Genomic DNA, 20,966 nt, shown 5'->3' on the forward strand with positions numbered 1-20,966 from the left:
CAACCTACTTCAAATGGAACAACTTTACTCACAAAAACATTATCAAAACAGTAGGTAGAGACAATGAAACCCAGGATTTCAGAGGTGAGCCATGGGTAACCCATCCTACAGTTTGTAGATCGTTATAATTAGTTAAGTTACAGACTGGAACTGCAGTAAGCGAATGTGGTGACCAATTTACCACTGCCAACAACTGACAATATATAGTCCAGTACTTTAAAGATGTAATTATTATTTGTTGTAACATCTACTTTGTGGGCAGGTTCCACCCAAGTATGTGGAAAAAAAACAGTTTATACCCTAAAAAAACCCTACAACTGGAAAGCCCTTAATTAGAACAAACCTATGAATTTCTGCAATAAATGACTGGACACCATTAAAATAGGAGTTACTATTCTACTGTGCACCCATCATAAGGCCTTGCTAGCTACTGGATTGCCAACAGATTACTTCAGCTTTAAAAGCTGAAACAATTAAGTACACCAAAATTAATCAATAGAATGTGATTAGGAATGAATGAAAACCATGAAATGGTGACTCCTTTGAAATCTGAGGGTCTCAAATACCCCAAAACGGAAAATCAAGAGCCTAATTTCAGTTTAAAGAAAAACAATTTTTTTCCAGTTCAAACAGTACACAAAGGGACTGTTATTCCCCTATAGCTGCCACCCTGGATTATACTAAGCGCCCAGGAAACCAGGCAGAAAGATCCATGTACATGCAGAGGGAGAGAAGAAAGGGGTGAAAAGCATCGTTAGTTTAGAAAAATCCTACAAATACCCAAGTATTTTTCCTTCCCTAGCTTCCTTTTCCCAGATAGTTTCTATGATAAAGACCTTGCCAGGCAATTAATTTCCAGGATGATTTATCAAGCTATAAAACATTATCTCCAGTCACCTCTACTACAAATCTGCACAGATTTGACAGTGTTTCCCAATAAGGCAGAAGATTCTGCAGTTAATCTGAGAACCCCCATTAAATTGAAATGAAACAGTTTCTACAGAAGTCTGTTAGAGATGGAGAGTTCTCAGTGATCTGTTCTTGCAAAAAACCTTGAGAACCACTGACTCTAGGTATTTCCATATGAAGTATCATTCTAAACACAGGATGAAGTCAAAACAGCGCAATTGTCTAAGCAGAAAAATCTTAACTCCTTCTCTGGTATATACTCTGTTGAATTGTGAGAGACTTGATTATTTTATCCACCTTGTAACACATCTTCCTTTCTGTTCCCTGGTACTGACACACTTAAAATACTGCATAGACATAAACACGTTTCTGGTACTTACACTGGGAACTTGACAGTGATCAATTAGTCAACATGTTAAATAATCAGTGAAAAGACAGCAAGCTACTTCAGACCATACAGGCACTGCTGATGGGCACCACAAGATGGCTAACACTGCACAGCAAAACAGTAGGCTTTGACAGTTAAAACTGCACACAAAAACTAACTCTACATTGAAATATACAGTTTATTTTCTCAAAGTCAAGCAATACCATTTGTCAGTAGGTAAGTGTTAAGTGTCAGGCAGGAAAACTGTACATTTTAACTCTGGGCTGCAGGATCCAAACAGTTGGAGAAACATAGTGGAAATCTTTCACTATACAAAGAGATCTAGAATTGAGAACAACGTAGGGTGAAGAAACAGCCATCCCCAGGATGCCAAAGGCAAAACAGTAGCACCAGATTTTTTCAAAAAGCAACAGTATAGCTATTTACAGATTTACATATAACATTGGGAGGCAACCATCTTCAGGTTTCCAGGGTGAGAGATTTTCAACAGTTTTAAAAAAGGAAAGGAGAGAATGGTGTCTACACAACTGTTCTGTGAAAAGGATAATATATATAGCATTCACAATATTGCTACCTTTTATCAGAAAGATCTAAACCAAAGTACTGTATACAAACACATTGTAATTATATTATTATTCACATTTCACATACACATTTCAGAGTAACCACAATATGTAAAATTTTTAAAATGCCACAGATAAAACAATGCACACTTTTCTCCAAGCTAAAAGACAAGCATAATTTATTTGGGAATCGTTTAGTTTTGGGTTTGTTATGGTTAAGGGATTAAGTTTAAGGACAAAGGGATCACTTGTCCTAGGAACATAGCAGCATATAACTGTGAGATGCCAGACAACTACATTTTTTAACTAGGAGGAAGAAACGAAGGTCAGCTGTAGGTAGAATGGTAGCTCCATTTGACCCCAACTGATACACAACAACATAATTTCATTAAAGATTTGGTCCAGGTATACAAAGTAGTGCACTATAAGAGGGGGAACAGTCCTTTTAATGTTTGCACTTGCCTGTAAAGGAACTGGTTCCAGAAGATCTTTGCTCCCCAGTTCCTCAACTTGCAAGAAGTCTGCTGATCAACACCCCTCCGGTTCTCTCTTCACATAAGAGAGGATTCAGGTAAGGAGGACAGAAGACTTTTTGTGAATGCTGCCACTGCAGGAACAGCGGAAAGAATTATTTTCTCTCTCTTTTCAATACCTAACTACTTGTATTTTCAACCTGCTGAGCTACAGACAGGCATTCACATCAGCCTTGAAAAAGAATTCTTGTTGGGCAACCAGTTTGTCTATGGAGAAATAAATATTTTCCTTACTACAATGTAAATGGCATATACACAAAGTCATCCAAGACTTTCCTTTGTCTGCAGAACTTTATCTTAACATAGAACTTGACATTTAGACGCTACAGAATTTCTCTGTAGGCATCTGAGCAAGTCAGTGTAACCTATTACTGCGCTAAAACATGAGTTAGCGCCTCTTTTTAGAACTACTGGAAATCATCTGTTGTAAGTTTCAATGGCAGTATTATGAGAACACAACCAGTAATCTGGTACTGTGAACTAGCATCCTCTCATTTATCATTGTGCAATGGAAAAAACAAACAAAACCCACTTATGCTCACAGTTACAAAGGAGAGTTGCTCCAAGTAATGGACAGTATTTACATGGCAGAAGTGTTTATATTGCATTTGGTAGTCTGAGAAAGTGGAAAAAATGAACAGCATTATGTAGGTCAACTTCAGTATAACTTAACCATCACAATGTTGAGCAATCAGAAGAAAAATAGAAGCAGTGTCCTTAGCCTACATTTATTTTCATAAAGTGTAGCGGGCTTGGGGGAAGAAGAATAAAAACATGCATAAAAAGCACAAGAAACAGCAAATGAGCCTTCTAAATAATTTAGATGAGAAATGTTTTGAACAAAATCAGCACAGTACTTCCAGACTGTTTCTTAAATCTAGTACAACTTGGTAAAAAAAAAAAATCACTTGCATTGCAGTAAGAGGGTGTACAAATGTCTTGCAAAATAATTTTCAGAAGTCTTCAGCAAGGTAGCCATTAGGTGATTTGCAAGCTGGTGTAAGAAGTGTTTAACTGAGACTGATTTTAAAGTTATTTTCTGCAAGGGGAAAGTGCCATCCTATATACAATATTACAAAAAAGTGTCTGATGCCACAGGATCAGAGTGACACTACATTTCAGCAATCTGAATATATTAGCTGTAAGATGCACGCTTCCCCTATTTAATGTGTCTTTAAAAAAAATAAAAAGCCACTAAATTTAGAGCTTCTAAATTTGTGTGCATTCATAAATTGCTGTTGGTTTCCCAGCAGTCTGTACAGCATCTGAACATAAAGAAAGTATACAACCTAACCTAAAAAACATTGTGTTTGCATGCACAACTGCCACAGACTTCCAACTTACTGAGCAGAAAGGTTAAGAGTCTGTCCTTTTCTGTGGAGTTTACTGTAAGTTAAGCAATGAGAAACAGCTGTAGAGTCCAGCAATAAAAATGTGTTCTAAAAAATTAAATACAGCATCCCAAAAAATGAAAGAGAGCATTATTGCTGTTGTGAGAGCTATTTTTCTCTTGTGCACTTGTTTCTCTACTGGACACTCAGACAAGCCAAGATACTCATTTGTATACTTGGAAACTCCCCTATCCCTTCCTTCCTGCCCATTTTTCACATCCTTGGTCAGACTCAGTCCTCTTATTTGAGCCGTTCAGGTTGGAGGCTATCAGTCAGACACTTCAGTTGCTCTTCCCCCAGCTTGATCTTGTCCTCAAGTTCTCGCTGCTCAATGATGAGGGCCGACTTCATTTTCACAAAGTGCTCATAGTCTGCTAAGTTCTCCTCACTCAAGTAGTTTGCCAAAATGTCAAAGACAATGCGCTCTCGACGATCCAGGTTTTCCTTCAGTTCCTTTGCATCTTCGTGTTGCTGGGTCAGCAGCTTCTGCTTCTCTACCAATGTCCGCTTAGGAGGAAAAAAAAAACAGTTAAAAATTCACTGTGTTCACCAGGTTGGGACAACAGCTTCAGTGTTTAAGTCTTAAGTCTGTTTCATCTGCAAAGACAAAGACTTTCCTGAATACTTGGAGAGGTGGAATAAGATTGCTCCTTAAAGTTTATTTTAATAAAATGCATTAACAAATAGGAAAAAAATGTAGTGAATCAATGAAAGATGCACCATTAATTTCTATTGGCCTCAATAGCAAGAACTTCAAAGACTACTATTTAATAGTTCAAAATAGTTATATAAAATTGCCTTTGAGAAGCATCCAAGTTCTCCAAATTAAGATTTCACTCAGCAACATCTTACATCTTCAATACACTGCATTGAACTTCCACACTGGAACAGCTGTGGTTAGAGAACCCAGAGACAGACTAATTAACAGTGATTGTTCTTATGCAGCTCCTAACACTGTGATATTTTGTGGTTCTGCTGCAATCTGCATGGCTTCTCCATGAGATGTGAAGTCATGTGGTCTTAAGACATGAGCAAGAGCTAGGGCAAGACAATAGGAGGGAATTAAAAAAAAAAAAAAGCATTTTCTTCCTAAAAGGGCTGTAAACTTTCTGCTTCTTGCCCTCATAGGAGACAAAATAGGAAAAAGGGAGGTTGAATGGAGAAACACACAAAGAAAGAGGACAGGAGCTATATTGCATTCACACCTATGTACGAGCACGAAGGGTGAGGTACATCTCATCCAACTTCACCTGTCTACATAGTAGACAGCCACACCTGAATCACTCAGCTATACACTACTTCACTAGTATATTGAAAGAAACAGAAGCATTATTAATCTGACCTATTTCAGATGTCTGCCTGAGAGTGATTGCCTTTTTCCAGCAACAAAGTATGGCTGGCCTACACTGATGTCAAGAATTCCTGTACAGACTCCTGAACTTAATTAAAAAGTGCCCCTAAGAAGTACCACTCCATAACTTTTAGCTTTGCTTCAGAGACGAATTTTCTTTGAGAACCTATCTCTTCAAATAAACCACAGTCTGTTCAAATAAATGTGCCCACTTTCATTTGGACTGTATGTTAAATCACACATGCTATAATAAGTCTAAAGAATTTACAGAGAAGTGTTTTTGTAGACTACAAAATAGAGTCTTTTCAAGACGGAAGTATGAGACAAAGGGGGATACAGACCAGCAAGCTTTAATAGACTTATCTGTCAGAGTGGCACACATATCCTGTGCTGCCTCTTTTTCTATAGACAGAACAAAGCTCAGAGGGTGAAACACTTTCAGACTTGTGCTCTCAATGTACTTAAAATACACAGCGTAGATTAACTCAGGATTCAAGACAGCTATGGAAGACAAGTCAAAGAAATCACACATTATTAGAAAAATCACAGTTTAATCTTCCTTTGAACTTATGCCAGAGAAAAAAATCCCACTGCAACTTGCAAGCAGAACTATCTGCTGCAAAGAGATGGAAGTAGTGTTCTCCTAAATTCACCAAGCTGACTAGCAGCCAAGCCCAAACTCAGGAGTGTAGCTAGACTGCTCCTCAGGGCAGCCTCGCAGCTTGTGTGTACACTGAACAGCAGCAGCAGAATTAGACACAATTTGGTGAACACAAGAGGGCATATATCAACCAGCTGGCAGCTCAGTTGTAGAGTCACCCACCTAACTCTGGGACGAAATAAGCTCTGTTTTTCAAGCCATTTGCTATCATTGTCAACAGACACAAGAAAATCAAACGTTTAGTCCTTCATAACAATTCCTGAGATTTAAGTTGTATGGTTTCTTCTTATCAAGCCTATAGCATGACTTTCAGATGAACATGGGTAACCTGACAGTTTAAGGAAAGTAAACACTACTTTTGTTATGAAATTTGCATGACACCTTAGTACCTCTGCCTTTGCTGAGCTTCGGGGAATACCTAAGAGAAGTGGGATGCAGAAAGAAAGAATGCAAATGAGATACCTCTTGAATTTGCTTTTACCTCTGTCAAAGATGACTGACACCAGAAAGCCTGTTTTGAAGGGTGAAGTGAAACACACTGTATCAGGCTCAAGATACCATTCCTGAGGATGTTCTTTGAGCAATGGGTATATGGCTCACCAGGCCTAAAGGCATAAACGGTGTCAGATGGTTTCATCTGACCATCTTCAACCAACCAAAGCCAAGCAGAGTGCAGAAGGGGTTTTTGCAGTTAGCATTCCTCTGAAGCCCCAGCCAAACACAGGCCATCTGAAGCTCCTCTGATGGAACAATCTTTGGCTCTTTCTATTGACAGTCTTTCTCAAGAATTGTTTGCTGGTTTGAACCACAGCCATATGAAAAGCAACTCCCTCCATGTATGTGACTTCCCAGAATTCAGTTCCTAAACTACCACCTCTGGTACCTGTCCCTAGTCATTCAATAACAGGTCTTGTGGGTCTAGGCACCTGATGACATCTGTGGACAACTGGTTCAGTGCTTTAGGTTTCTCAACACACTCTGGCTTTGATTGATAAGTAACGAGAAGACACTGGTCTCACTGTGTGGAAGGTACATTGGTGAAAAAAAGACGAGGGAAAATGTGGGCCCTCTCTGGAAGGAAACGGGACACATGGTTACCCAAGATATTGAGAAGGCTGAGGTACTCAATGACTTTTTTGCCTCAGTCTTCCCTGGCAAGTGCTCCAGTACCGCTGCCCAAGATGCAGATGGCAAAGGCAGGGACTGGGAGAATGAAGCACCAGGAGATGATCAGGTTTAAGACCATCTAAGGAACCTGAAGGCACACAAATCCATGGGACCTGATGAGATGCATCTGTGGATTCTGAGGGAACTGGTGGATGAAGTGGCTAAGCCACTACCCATCATATTTGAGAAGTCGTGGCAGTCTGGTGATGGTCGCACTCAAAGAGTTGCAGTCAACGGCTCAATGTCTGAGTGGAGGGCAGTGATGAGTGGTGTTCCTCAGGGGTCAGTATGGGGACCAGTTCTGTTTAACATCTTTGTTGGTGACATGGACAGTGGGATTGAGTGCACCCTCAGCAAGTTTGTCAACAACACCAAGCTGTGTGGTGCAGTCAACACACTGGAGGGAAGGGATGACATCCAGAGGGACCTTGACAGGCTTGAGAGGTGGGCCTGTGTGATCTTCATGAAGTTCAACAAGGCCAAGTGCAAGGTCCTGCACATGGGTCGAGGCAATCCCAAACACAAATACAGGCTGGACGATGGGTGGATTGAGAGCAGCCCTGTGGAGAAGGACTTGCAGGCATTAGTAGACAGAAAACCAACTATGAGTCAGCAATGTGCACTTGCAGCCCCAAAAGCCAACTGTATCCTCGGTTGCATCAAGAGAAGTGTGGCCAGCGGGTCGAGGGAGGCGATTCTTCCCCTCTACTCTGCTCTCCTGAGACCCCACCTGGAGTTCTGTGTCCAGCTCTGGGGCTCCCAACATAAGAAGGACACACACCTGCTTGAGAGGGTCCAGAGGAGCCCATGAAGATGATCAGGGGGCTGGAGCACCTCCCCTGTGAGGACAGGCTGAGAGAGTTGGCATTGTTCAGCCTGGAGAAGAGAAGGCTCCAGGGAGACCTTACAGCAGCCTTCCAGTACTTAAAGGGGGCCTACAGGAAAGATGGGGAGGGACGCTTTATCAGGGAGTGTAGTGATAGGACAAGGGGTAATGTTTTTAAACTGAAAGAAGGAAGATTTATATTAGATATAAGTAAGAAATTCTTTATGGTGAGGGTGGTGAGGCACAGAAACAGGTTGCCCAGAGAAGCTGTGGATGTCTCCTCCCTGGCAGTGTTCAAGGCCAGGCTGGACGGGGCTTTAAGCAACCTGGTCTAGTGGAAGGTGTCCCTGCCCATGGCAGGGTGGTTGGAACTAGATGTCCCTTCCAACCCAAACCATTCTATGAATCTATGAATGAAGCAGGCTGGTAGCTATTTCAGATGAAGCCGCTTCCAGAAGTCAGAGTTGAAATAACTGATAGTGTTCCTTGTAGCAAAAGAGACCTATGACAGAGCATTTAATAGAATATTAATTCAGCAGTGATTATTTGCCTGCTGACAGACTGTTTGTTTAGAAAGTCTGCTGAGCTGTTGGTGGTTCCTAGAAAGTGGAAAACTATAAGAGTAATGTTTCCTAGACAACATCACCTTCAAAAAAAAAAAAAAAAAAAAAAATCAGTGATCACTAGGGATGGAAATAATCTTCCCTGTTTTGTTTATATGGTACATAGTAGTACACCAAATATCATCATGTGACCTACAAAATACCAAAGGACAACCAAAAAAGTCACACACACCAATCTAAATTCAAAGAAATGCATGTGTAACCCTACATGCATTGTATCTGTAGTCAAAGTACCTGGGGATGATCCATCTGAGAACATATTTCTGATGTTACTATAGCAAGACTGGTGTCAGTGCACGTGAAGATGAGTGGGGATTAAAATGTTAGGGGTTTGGATTTCTGTCAGACTAAGTGACAGCAGAGCACACAGACAATTTCTGACTGCCCTTACTACACCACCTACCCACCTTCTTCCTTTTCCACACCTAGCCAATAAGGTATTTTTAATCACAGCGCACAAACTGTGTTTCCTATATGCTCATATCATCTAGTAGCTCTTTCCCCAGTGCACACTTCCACCTTTGAGCCCATTAGGCAACTGCAACCATATTTAGAAAAAAGAAGTCTAAAGATGTATTAAGTTTCTTTACGTTTCAGAAGCTTTGATCTGCCCTCTAAAAAGCTGTCAAATACCTTCCCTTCACCCCAGTCAGAGAGGGGTCTGGACAGCCATTAAACAAGTATGTTTGGCAGCAGCTAGAGCCAAACAGCAAAAACACAGCTTCAGACTAGTCCCAGCATTTACTGGTTCTTATTGGTGAAACATCAGAGCATGCTGAAGAAACACAACATGAATCCACAGCCTGTGGAAAAAATTCTGTTACAACACTTAGGTGGACTGCTGGCACTTCAGTCCACAGCTACAAGCCAAAAATCCCACTTCACATTCATTTAACTGTAGAAGCTAAACTCACTTGACACATACCCGCCCCCCTACTTTCTGTATTTATTTTAGCCTTTACGTTTTGTACATGTCTACATCTCTCCTTCGGTGCATATCTGTATCGCTAGATATCTCTTTCCCAGCCTGATGGGATTTGGAGCTAAACAAAGTGCTGCCAGCAGAGGTGGGATCCAAAAGGTAAGAGCACCTTGAACACTCCTGAAATTTTCACATCTGCTGGGATTCCTCCACATCACTACTGGGCTATTCTGCTTGGGTAAAACATGTTTTCTATTGAAAAATTCTTTTTCCAATGCCCCCCTCCTGCCACCCCTGCCTCTGCCCCCCACCTCTTTTTTTTTTTTTTTTTTTTTTTTTTAAGACTTGCCCTTCTGTCATTTCTCACTCTTGTTCCTTGCTGGGCATTGTGAAGGAAACTGTAGTAAATGAAAAACATTTTCTTTGTAACAACCTTATAGATTTTTATCAAGATCCTTACTGAGTATAAAGAAGTCGGTAAACTTTCTGCACTACAGCACAAAGTGACACTCCTCTTCCTATCCTGAATTGTTAGAATATTTTTGTTTGCCTCCTTTTTATGCTCTTATCAGTAGTTCCCCTCTTCCTCTAAACTTTTGCTAAGAAGTCTGTTTTCTAGTATGTTGCACCCCAAAACACCACTTTTTCTCAGCAAGCCAACTGCCGTTTTAGTATCACAAGCAAAAGCAAGGCAAAGAGAAAAGTTTTAGGAAATCTAAAGAAAATGGCATTATGAGATTTATCCACTCACTATCCCTCATCTTGAGGTCTGCAATTTCGATAAACAAAACCAAGCAAAAACCCCCACACCAGGTGTGCTAAATGCAGTGATATTATTAATGGCCTTTCTCACCCGTTCTTCCGGAGAGGTATTTTCATCCAGGTTATTAAGAGCATTTTCTACCCGGGCCAGACGACCTGACAGGGACAGCAGGAGGTTCACCACTTTGTCAAGGTCGCCAATAAACATCTTGAATTTGTCGAACTCGTTTGGTTTGCAGACTTCTTTCACAATGGCCTCTACCTCCTCCCCCAGTATATTGTTTGCTTGGATGTCTTCCAGAAGTGTCTCCCGTGCTTCCCTCAGCACCTGCAGCTTCCTACTAATGCTGTCAATGAGTTCTTGCTGTGGAAAGTAAAGGGGATGAGAATTTATTAGCACTTCTGCATTTTTCCCCACTTCTGAAAGTCATGTCGGAAATCTAGCATTTTAATACGTTGAAACTCCCATGTGGCTTTGACAATGAGTGCATTACAAATAAATATATGTCTAAATACGTGTCTAAGGTCTACACCTCTGGATTCAAAGGTTTAGAATGTAGGTCTATGATGCTCTGCTTGGGACCTGTGTTGAAGCAATTTGCCTTTGTGACAAAAGATGAAGGACTTCCACCCTCCCAGCAAGCATTCCTGCTTCTTTTTTGAACAGCTTAAAAGCCTGCTATGGAATGGCATAAAGTACAGTGCATCCTTTTCTCTCTAAATACCAGGTCCATAATACTTTTCTGGAGAGCTACACTTAGGAAGATAAATAGTACCATGAAAAAAATCCCGTATTTTCCACATGATGCAGTTAAAACTAGGGCACTGTCTAGCTTTTTCTTCCTTTCTGCATAATATTAGCATCCCTCCAATAGCACTCCCTCCACTCTCAGAAAATCTTAATGTTAACTGTGCCTTACAACATTTCTGTAGGGAAATCACAATCCCTGTGGCACAGAACAGTGAACAAAATCTACTTCTGTGTTGTACAAACCAGCTCTGTGTGAAGCAGCTCTGCCAAAGGACCAAACCAGCATCTGTGGCTGTCCTATCCTATGCCAGCCAAATATACCACCTCATCTGCAGTTTGTCGGGGCTTCTTTAGTATAATCCCCCACTGTCTGGGATGCACATGCCCTGGTTTAGAAAAAGCATGTCAGGTACATCACCAGCAGAGCCAGACCAAGAACCCAGATCTCCTCCCTCAGTGACCTGTGTTCCATCTGTGCTGCCCAGCTACCTCCCTGTGTTTGGGTGAGAGGTTTTGTTTCTTACGTGTCCATTAGCTTTCAGTTGTGCACAAGGGGTGGAAGTCAGTTCAGCTAAGTCAGTCATTTACCCTAACATGAGATGAATCACACCCTAAAAATGCCTCATTCATTTAAATGCAGATGCCTATTTAGTATTCAGCTAATTTCAGGTATGAAAAATTCCCAAAGCATTCTCTAAACACACACATCTCAGTGCAATTTCTAAAAGAAAATTACATCCTCTAGAATAGTCATTATTTCATAGTACCCCTTCAATTTATTTTTTTTTTTTAAATTACTCATGACATTCTCTAGAAACTCTGCTTTCTAAATGCAAATCTGATTACAAGCCTTCATGATTACTGCGAAAGACACTGATAGCAGCTACTGCTCTCAGACGCCACCAAACAGTCACTGCCAATTTATTTTGGGAACAACAAAAAAGAAAAAGTCTGCCATCTTAACAGAAAGCAACTACACCCTGAAAATTTAACAGCCTCTTTGAAAGTAGAAATTCAACACATGGATTATCCGTGCTGGTTTTCTCCTTTTTGATTTAATATACTCAGGCCAGGTTAATCTGGATTTGGGTTATCTGTTAGTCTGGGTGCCCAAAAGATTAAGGTAGTAAGCAGTTCTACAGATGCCTGCTTTACTGACTGATTAATCTGCAGGATTTGATTTTTTTCCCCTTCTCTCAATGCAAATGCAGTTTGATTTGGATTATGTAGGTCACAGTGCTACGGTCTCATTTCCCTTAGATGACATGCACATGTACAACACTGCTGTTTTACCATCCGAAACACAACAGGATACTGCTGTGCTCTATGTTACTGTCTTGAGTTTTTAGCTTCTGCAGCTGTGCTGCAACTTCCTATAATGAAAAAAGCCATATGTATGCACAACGTTTACCACTCTGGTCTGACAATCTCAAATCAGCTCAGCTCTCTCAAAGTTTCTTTCTTTCAAAAAAAAAAAAAAAACCACCAACCCCAAAATCCCAGTAGCATCCTATTTAGATGTCCCCAGGCAGCTGAAGCTAGCCTCTAATGGGCTGCTTTTGCAGGTGAGGAGGCCATAAGTACTTGCCTCTCTTTAAGACTGCCCTATCTATTAAGAATTGGATTATGACTACTGATTGCTTCCTACCCCGATGAAGCAGCCTTTGGATGCAGCAACTGTGAGCTCACTACATGCTTTTGCTAACCAGCAGAAAATCTATATTACGTTCAGTATCCACTGAGCTAGAAGAGCTCCAATCACACCTTGAAACAGGCAGATGAATAATTTATAGCTGTGAATTCTGTACCAGTAAACAAGAAACCAATAAAACCTCATCTTTTTCCAGCAATTCTTGCTGATCTGACTAGCAACACAGAAAGTAGCTCAGCAAAGCGCTGCTCAGGTGCTTCACTGCTTGGCATGCTTTCCATAAATTACTCCGATCTCAGCTTACTACTCCATTTCACATGAAGTTCAGGTCTAAAAGCAGAAGAAACTTGGAATTCTTCAGTTATTTTTACATTCTTGGGGAGTTGCTGAAACTTTTCTAAAGGCAAAGGGGACACTTCCTATTCAGCCACATATAGATTTTTTCCTTACTACAAAAACCACTCTTGTAGTGTCTTCAACATCGGTTTGGTATTTTATAATTGCGGTAAACCTCCATTAAACTCAGTACACAAGACACATACATTCCATTCCTGCTAGCTGGGAATACATGGATCGTCCCAAATTAAAAAAAAAAAAAAAAAAATTATGACTCTATATGAAATTCCTATACTTATTTCAAAATTTAAAAAGCACCACACATTTCTGGTTTGCAGAGCAGAGAATGACAAATATTACAATCATTCCACAGTGGACTGCAATTAAGATATCTCGTAACAGAACTGACCGTTTTCTAGGAATCAAGGAACAGGTTTTGGGCGTATGCCTCCTCTAAAATAATTGACGTCGTAAAGTGTGCTATTAAAGTGTTCAGTTCCTTAATGATCCTTGTTAAACTGTTGCCAAATATGTGAAGCTGGGCCAAGTTATATATTCTGGCTGTTTTATAAAGACGCCTTGACCTACTTACGAGTTTTATATGTTTTCTGACAAGATCCAAGATGAAAGCCCACTGAACTGAGTGCTTGCATCCTACCACATGTGGAGGAGCAGGGAGAGAAGCAAGCAGCACTGTGTGCGTGGCTACAACAATATGTATATTCGGAGAAGAAGACGGGGGAGCTCTGCTAAAAGTTCTTCATGAAATACTTCTTATCTCATATGATTAGTGGTGTATGCTGGAGCTGGGGGAATGGAGGGAGGAGTATATAAAGGGTGAACATGATTTTCCTGTTAACAGACACCAACACAAATAAATGGCACTTTCGCTTATAAAAATTTTAGTATTTAGTCTGTTGGGCAAACAATAAAGGTTTAATTTTAACACTCCCTCCATACATATACTCCATAATTAATGAGAAGGAAACTAATTCTAGCAAAAATGCTGAATGTGACTGTCATGTGTGGCACCAGATAAAACCAAATTATTCAAAATGCAGTGAAATCCTTAATTTGTGTAAGTAGTACAGCTGTTGGATTCAGTGACTATCTGGACAGAGGGTAAGGGCAACTCTATCGCTGCAACCACCCAAAGGCCCCGGCAGTGCACGCTGTACTGCACTGTGTGATGCAGTGGGGGCAGAGGGAGGGAGGGAAGGTTGAAGGAGATTAAAAAAACACCAGAGTGGTAACAGAAAACACTACAGCTCCCTCAAATGCAGTGGCATCTTAATGACTAAATATATTCCTAATATTTAACTAAAAGACATTTATTCGGGACTGAATTACCAAACACACCCTGGCAGCTGATTATTAAGCAGAGAGCTGACTTTAACAGAAAAGATTTGCATACCACTGCATTACTGGCTTAGGTAAGGAGTTGAACTACATCACTTTAATTGATCAAACAGACCATTTCCTCTAGCTTAACCATACTAGGAACTATGATTAAAATATTTTGTGCCAAATCGCTAATGAGATGAGTGCGATGATTTTAACATAGGACAACAATTTCTCAAACCACAGAAGTGTCATCATATCACCAATTTAATACCTTTATATTATTATTTAATACCTTTATAAATGCTATTTATTAATACCATTTAATACCATTATGTTGACCTTCGATCAGAAATAAAACACCAAAGGACGGGGATGAACAAGAGTGGAGAAGACTGTCTCCCTTGTGATGAGTAACTTCCAGTGAATCCACCAAGCCGATTAGCTATCTCCCAAATCATTTTTCAAATGGAAAATAATATTTGAAAACAACCTCCCTAAAACGTCTTCCCTTTGGACCTTCCAAAACCATGCATCAAGCTGCAAAAAGCACCTAATATCAAGTTCCTAAATTCACAGTTGGACACTTAACGCTGCATCCCCCCCAAAAAGAAACCAAACGCTCCAAGCTGATTTTCCAAGTGATCCTCTACATCTAGAAGGCCTTTTATTTAGGAGTGTTTGCTTAGCAAATTCACAGTTCATGAAATGCATGCAAACAAGATCCTCCCATTACACTTTTAGAAATGTCTTTTACCTTCTTTTCTGACAAGTCATGATCCAGCTCATCTTCAGAATCATCCTCGCTCTGCTGCTGTTGCTGCTGCTCCTGCATGTCCTTCATTTTAATCAGCAACTCTGCCTTTGGTGCAGATGTGCTGTAGTAAGTGGAATTGGTTGTCAGGGAGATGGCAGACGGCACGCTCTGCTCCTCTTTCCTAGTAAAAAGTCAAAACGTTCATTAACTGCCTTGACACCCTAATCACTGAAAAGAAAGGACAATCTTTTAGAGCCATCATTTCACCAAGCAAGCAGGGGGTTCAACAGAAAGCCATTACCTTTGTAAATAGGGTAAATAAATACCGGTTGTAAAGAAAATTTGTACGAACTCAGTACATGCCCACCAAAAGCTAAAACTGAAATAGTGCAGAAGACCTCTCACCATTACAATGAGCAAAATAGGCCTAAGATATCTCACCTGGAAACAAAATGTAAAGTTACATTTTATTAAGTAGTACAAAGATCTCAGTGTCATAGAGGGTATCCTTTCAGACTACCAAATGTGAGATACTACAATGTAAGTATTTATCTTTTTGGTTATGGAATTACACATGAACTTCTCGAGAAAGGAAACGTCTCATACCCACTTCAAGTTGTCTTTGTAAATTTTCATCACATAAAAAAGGCTAAAATATTGTTCCTTCTCTATCCAGTTACTAGACTGGATAAAATATCTAACCACTATGAAATGGGAGAAGTTAATTATTCCTTAAGTTCTCACACAAATAGTTTTTAAACAGGCGTTGGGAAACTTTTCATATTGTATAACACTGTTCTTTTTCTGTCATTAATGGCATTGTTGGCAGCATTATGCTTGACTACTATTCTAACAGAAAAGTCTTAGAAAAGCCCCAAACCTAACAGTAGGAAGATCCTCACTTTCAGCCCCCTCGGAAAACTGACACACTTGAGATAGCAGCTAACAAGGAACCACTGGCCTACAGAAAGTAATACTCACTTCTCTTCTGAAATTTTTGGAGAAGGAACTTTTGGCAGGAGCTTCCTGCGTTGCTGAGCTTCTTCTAGGAGGTGTTCATCTTTAGGGAATATACCAACCATCAGATCCATTGTTGTTTTTATTTTCACATTAGGATCTAGTATGTCTGCTAGAGATTTATCTCTTCCCACAATCTCTCTAGCTAGTTCCTCTGACTTCCAGTCTTCAAAGGTCTTCTCTTTGGCCTTTACATAGCTGACTGCTGGTGTGGCAGCACTGCTGTCCTTCAAGTTGCTCCCAGGTTCTTCAGCTGGTTGAGGGTCAGCTGGTTTGGTTCTGGCTTCTGGCTCTGGCTCTACACCTTGCCTGGTGTATGCACAGAATCGTGAATAGGATTGCTCAGAAGTGCTGAGTGTTTTAATTTGGTCCTTTTCCAAACCACTGGGCAAAGCAGGAGGCTCCATAGTACTCACAAGACTTTGCCGACTTTCCTTCTCTGCGCTGCTCTCAGAATGAACTATCTTGATGGGAACCATTTTCACTGTAGTATTGTTGTCTATAACCCTTTCAATTCTGGAAAATAAGGAAAATCCATCTTTAGAAATGGATGAACGTTACATCTCAATTCTTTTCTGCAAATCATAGGGGAAGCCCAAATATGAAAAAAGGTAGATAAGAGATCTAGGTAATGGAATGTTTCTTGCACCGTATCTCAAACCCTAAATCTACATGTTTTCTTTTCTGCCTACACATTTTAAATAGTATTACCATTTGTAAGTAATCCTAACATCAGCCTTGCACAATACTGACGGTACGGGACTTCTGTTTGTTTCCATGAATGTGAGGGTCCAATCTCAGCAGCCAGGCCCCAGATTTGAGACAGTGCTGCCAAACTGCCTTTCACCCCTTTGTTGCCACACATATGGAGGAAAACACGCCTCAAGCTCAACCTCATCGCCTCACACAGATCCAACAGTGCCTCAGTTTTTGACCTGACAGGCGACTTAGCTGCCTGGGGAGTTTGTGATGCCCTCACATCAATTCCCAGGTCTTCCAAGGGAAGAGACAACAAACCAGATGGAAGCATCCTGCAGGCTAGGCCTTTGCTGAGCTACAAGAATAACAAATAATCACACATGGAAAACCTGGAAATCATTCAAAACTTGAGTACTTGATTTAAAAAAGAATAATCTGTATCTGTAAAATTTCACAAAAGATACAGAAGTTTAATAAACAGATCCCACCATAGTATCCTAGTTTTCTCTTAAAGAAGAAAAAGTAGCCACTGAAGAGGGTAACACACAATTCTGATACTCCTTTTAAGGAAAGCTTATAGCAAAAATTCTGTACTGCATAGCACAAAGGGCCACCTTGGACATTCAATTAAGGCAAGCTATTTAAAGAGGAAGCTAACTTAAGATTTTTAAATTGGACAATAACATGTTAAATAACATTACTGAAACATCTGTACTGTATGTAAAACCGTGTAAGAAACTGAAGTCTAGTTTGGTGGTTTTGAGTTTGCAGAAAGTTTAAAATTATTGTCATAATGTGGGTTTGGAAGCTCTACAGCAAGTAAAGGAACATTGCCTACTAGCTAAAATATCTGGTTTCATCTGGCTGGGTAGCTTGCTGCCTTTCAGATAAGTGAGCAAGACAAAGTACAGCTCTTTTTTGTCTAAGTGTGGGTGTGTCACTTTCCTTAAAAATAAACTTATACTTTATTGTGCTGTACTTTTCTTTTGTAGGTAATAGCAAAATCTGCCTTCGTATTCTTCAGAAGAAAATAATCTTCTTTTCTTCTAGAAAAAAATTTTCTTTTATAAGAAAATATCTTATATTTTAAAGGTATATTTGCTTCTGAAGAAATATGCAGCCTCCCAGTAGGTATTTACTTTCAAGTGCTTTGCGGACATGCTCTGGCATACTGATCCAACTTCTGGGGCAGGTTTTCCAGTCCATGCTGAACACCCCCACTACTCCCATTCGGTCAGGGTGTTTTCATTCAAGGCAACTGCCATTTTAAAGAGCTCGCTCTTGTGTCCACCACTCAGCCCCAGCTCCCTCCCTGCCTGCAGACATGAGCAGAGGCCTGCCACTGCCACTGACCTTTTCTTTTGTTTGTTTTTAAATAAAGCCCACACCTTTTGCACTCCTCCAGACTGAGAAGAGGTATAGATTTTTGAATTTGGGGTAATACAAGAAGCATGTGTAAGTGTGTGTGGGACAACTGGAAGAAGTGAGCCGACTGCAATTCTTCACCTAAAATGCCCTGCATCTGTTTTGAGACTCTGAGTACATTCCTCCCAGCTTAATAAAGGATTTCCTAGATCCTTCAGGCATCATCAAGTCAACTGATTTCAGTCAGAGCAAAGACAGTTCAACACCAGGTGCTTCAGAAGTTCTGTTTCTGCAATCACTATCCTCCTGATTTTGGAAGGTTTTCCATTTGTGGAACTGTGGCATCAAATTTTGATCTGCAGCAACTCTGCTCATGGCCATTATGAAGCTTTACTCCAACCGCAAGCACAGTCACTCCTTGACCTGAGTGTATGTTTGCTGGATATCTACTGATGCACATCTACTGATGCACTCTTTTCATCTTTATTATTGCTAAACAGTTGTCTTCGGGAATAGCTGGGTTCTGCACACCACCAATATCTCTCCATACTACACTGTTCTACCTAAAATGCTGCAGGAAACCCTGCGCACTCACTCAGTTTATCCTGTGGATATCCTGTTGATGCTGACATCATCAAACATTGGCTGCCCACGGCATGCAAACTGGCATGTCCAAAAGCTCATATGCAAGGAGCCAACAGAAGTAATAAGCCAAATCTAATTAATTGCATATTAAGATAAATCTACTTGACATATTTTACTCAGATGAAATAAATACCATATAGTAAATACCATATAGAAGGTTCAGCGGTATGGCTCACATGTCTTTCCTTTCTTGTCATACCTGTTTTATTAAGTAATATAATTATTAACTGAGGACAACACATTGTGCATAAACAAGAGCTGTCTGGGCTTAAGAATTTTAAATGTTAACAAAAGATTTGCAGGGTAAGTGTATTATCATTTAGATATGAGCATATAATTAGGCACACCTCAGTGCTCATTTCAACATTAAAGCTTAGTAAAAAGGAAGGACAAATACAATTAGCTTTCTATGCATCCTTAGTATCTATTTATAAAGCGATACATTAAGGAAGTGAAAGCACCACATTAAGGAAGTCATTACTGTCATCTACCTTTGCACATAGATGCTAGGGTTCATGTGACATATTGCACTTCTCATAGTAAACTGTATTATCACTTTATGTTAAAAACACTGCATGATGAAATGTAATTTTTTTCCTCTGGTTACAAGAGGAAGAACATTAAGGCATGTTTAGAAAATAAAGTAATTCATGTTTTCTGTGTCATAAAGCACACTGGAAAATGGCATGATTGAGTCTATTTCAACAATCTACATTACAGCAGAGAACAGCTATTGCAAATACTTTTGCTCAGAGAAGCAACCTCTGCATTCATTCAGCTTGGAGGTTTTGTTTTCATTCTTTAACCATGAATTACAGTGCTAAAGGATTTATGAAAATTACGATTCCTCAGCTTCCTGGAAGAGTTTGTTATCTTGTGAGAGAATAACCTTTTCTAAAGTTAGCAGCATATGACAGATACAGCAATCAATTAATTTCAGTCGGTTTGTCTAATTCTGAGTTTATCTAGCCTGAGAAAGGACTGACATTCTCCTGCTGAATCTTCAGCCCCTCTCAATACAAACACTGCTGCAGACCCCCCCACAGACTACCTAGAGTGCCATGTTCCATCGTAAAAGCAACATGAAAACAGTCATGATTTGGCAGTGTACCTTACTGCGCTTTCAAAACAGATGTTCTCACAAAGGATACAGCTTCCCTTCCTGCATCTGCTTTGTCCCCACACTGATTCATATTCATATACAGACTTAGGCGGGGAAAATGACAACAGGGAATCTTCTAATTTCACTCAGACTTACAGTGGAAAATCCATTTGAATCCACCCCTTTAATTTTCTACTAACTACCAGCTGTAACACCTGAGCAGCATCAGTCAACTAAAAGAAACCACAGATCAGCTGAAGGACTTTAATGGTACCAATTGGAATTTCACACAAGTCAGGTCTCTTCAGAACATGCTGGGATAGTTCATGCTTAATGAACCCAAAGGATGTGCTCTTAGTAAAGAAAATGAACACTCAAATGGGGCAAAAAGTGTTAATAAAATAGTAAAGAGGTTACATCTAGTACCTGGCTGGGTTCTCATCCTGTAAGGACACAGGAGGTTTATCAGTGAGCTTCTGTGGTGCAAACTGAGGAGAAGGGGACCTTGATGTCTCCATGCCAGGTTTTTGAAGATATCGATACTTGGAAGATAATACAGACTCAGACCTAAGATGTGTTTTTTCTTCTAAGTGCTGACAAACATTCTCCGTGGATAATGCTTGCTGGAGCAGCTGTGGATTAGCACTCTTCAGTTTTCCATTGAAGGCTGCAGGACTCTGACAGAGAGAGGAGTGACTGGCAAATACTTCAGTGGAGCTGGGGGATGAGGACGGAAAGGGCCGGCTGGGCGCTACCTGCAGAGATTCGGAAGAGGTGCCGAGTGACGGTGCAGAATTATCTGGTCGCCTGTATTTATCTCTTTTAGGTGGTGGCGGCCTCTGAGGAACAGGTCCACGCTTCTTGTTCAGCAGTGCTGGCTCTACCCTATGGTTTTCCTCTCCTTTGCCCCGGGACGGACAGGAGTGGTTCTCGTTCAAGGTCTGTGGCTCTGAGCAGGGGAGATGAGGCAGGCTGCGATCCTTGCTCTTCTCCTTCACGTTTTCCTGAGAGTATCGGTAATCACTAGGCAATGTCCCAGACCTCCCACGGCTCTCGTGAGGCAGAACTGTAGGCTCTCGCGCATGCAAAGGTCTGACAGATGCCTTCCACTTGTGGCTTAAATTCTGGTCCAGCTGATCCCTCTTCTCCCGTGGGTTTTCCCTCAGGGGACCTGTGTCAGCTTGCCTAGAGAGAAGAACACATCAT

The 20,966-nt window shown here is 40.6% G+C and overlaps 1 protein-coding gene across 7 annotated transcripts in view; it reads right to left on the minus strand.

The window, feature by feature from the left end:
• Positions 1–1,457: 1,457 nt before the first annotated feature.
• SHROOM2 (shroom family member 2) overlaps positions 1,458–20,966 on the minus strand; it is a 132,460-nt gene continuing 112,951 nt past the window's right edge. For all 7 annotated transcript variants that reach the window (XM_074814853.1, XM_074814859.1, XM_074814855.1 and 4 more), the window contains 5 exons: positions 20,187–20,945; positions 15,914–16,465; positions 14,933–15,113; positions 10,188–10,460; positions 1,458–4,291 (listed from right to left, as the gene is read on the minus strand). In XM_074814853.1, coding sequence (XP_074670954.1) covers positions 4,025–4,291; positions 10,188–10,460; positions 14,933–15,113; positions 15,914–16,465; positions 20,187–20,945 — 2,032 coding nt within the window. In that variant the 3' untranslated portion in view covers positions 1,458–4,024. The remainder of the gene's footprint in view (positions 4,292–10,187; positions 10,461–14,932; positions 15,114–15,913; positions 16,466–20,186; positions 20,946–20,966) is intronic.

This window comes from Strix aluco, chromosome 2 (assembly GCF_031877795.1).
Source record: "Strix aluco isolate bStrAlu1 chromosome 2, bStrAlu1.hap1, whole genome shotgun sequence".
In the NCBI taxonomy this organism is placed as follows: Eukaryota; Metazoa; Chordata; class Aves; order Strigiformes; family Strigidae; genus Strix; species Strix aluco.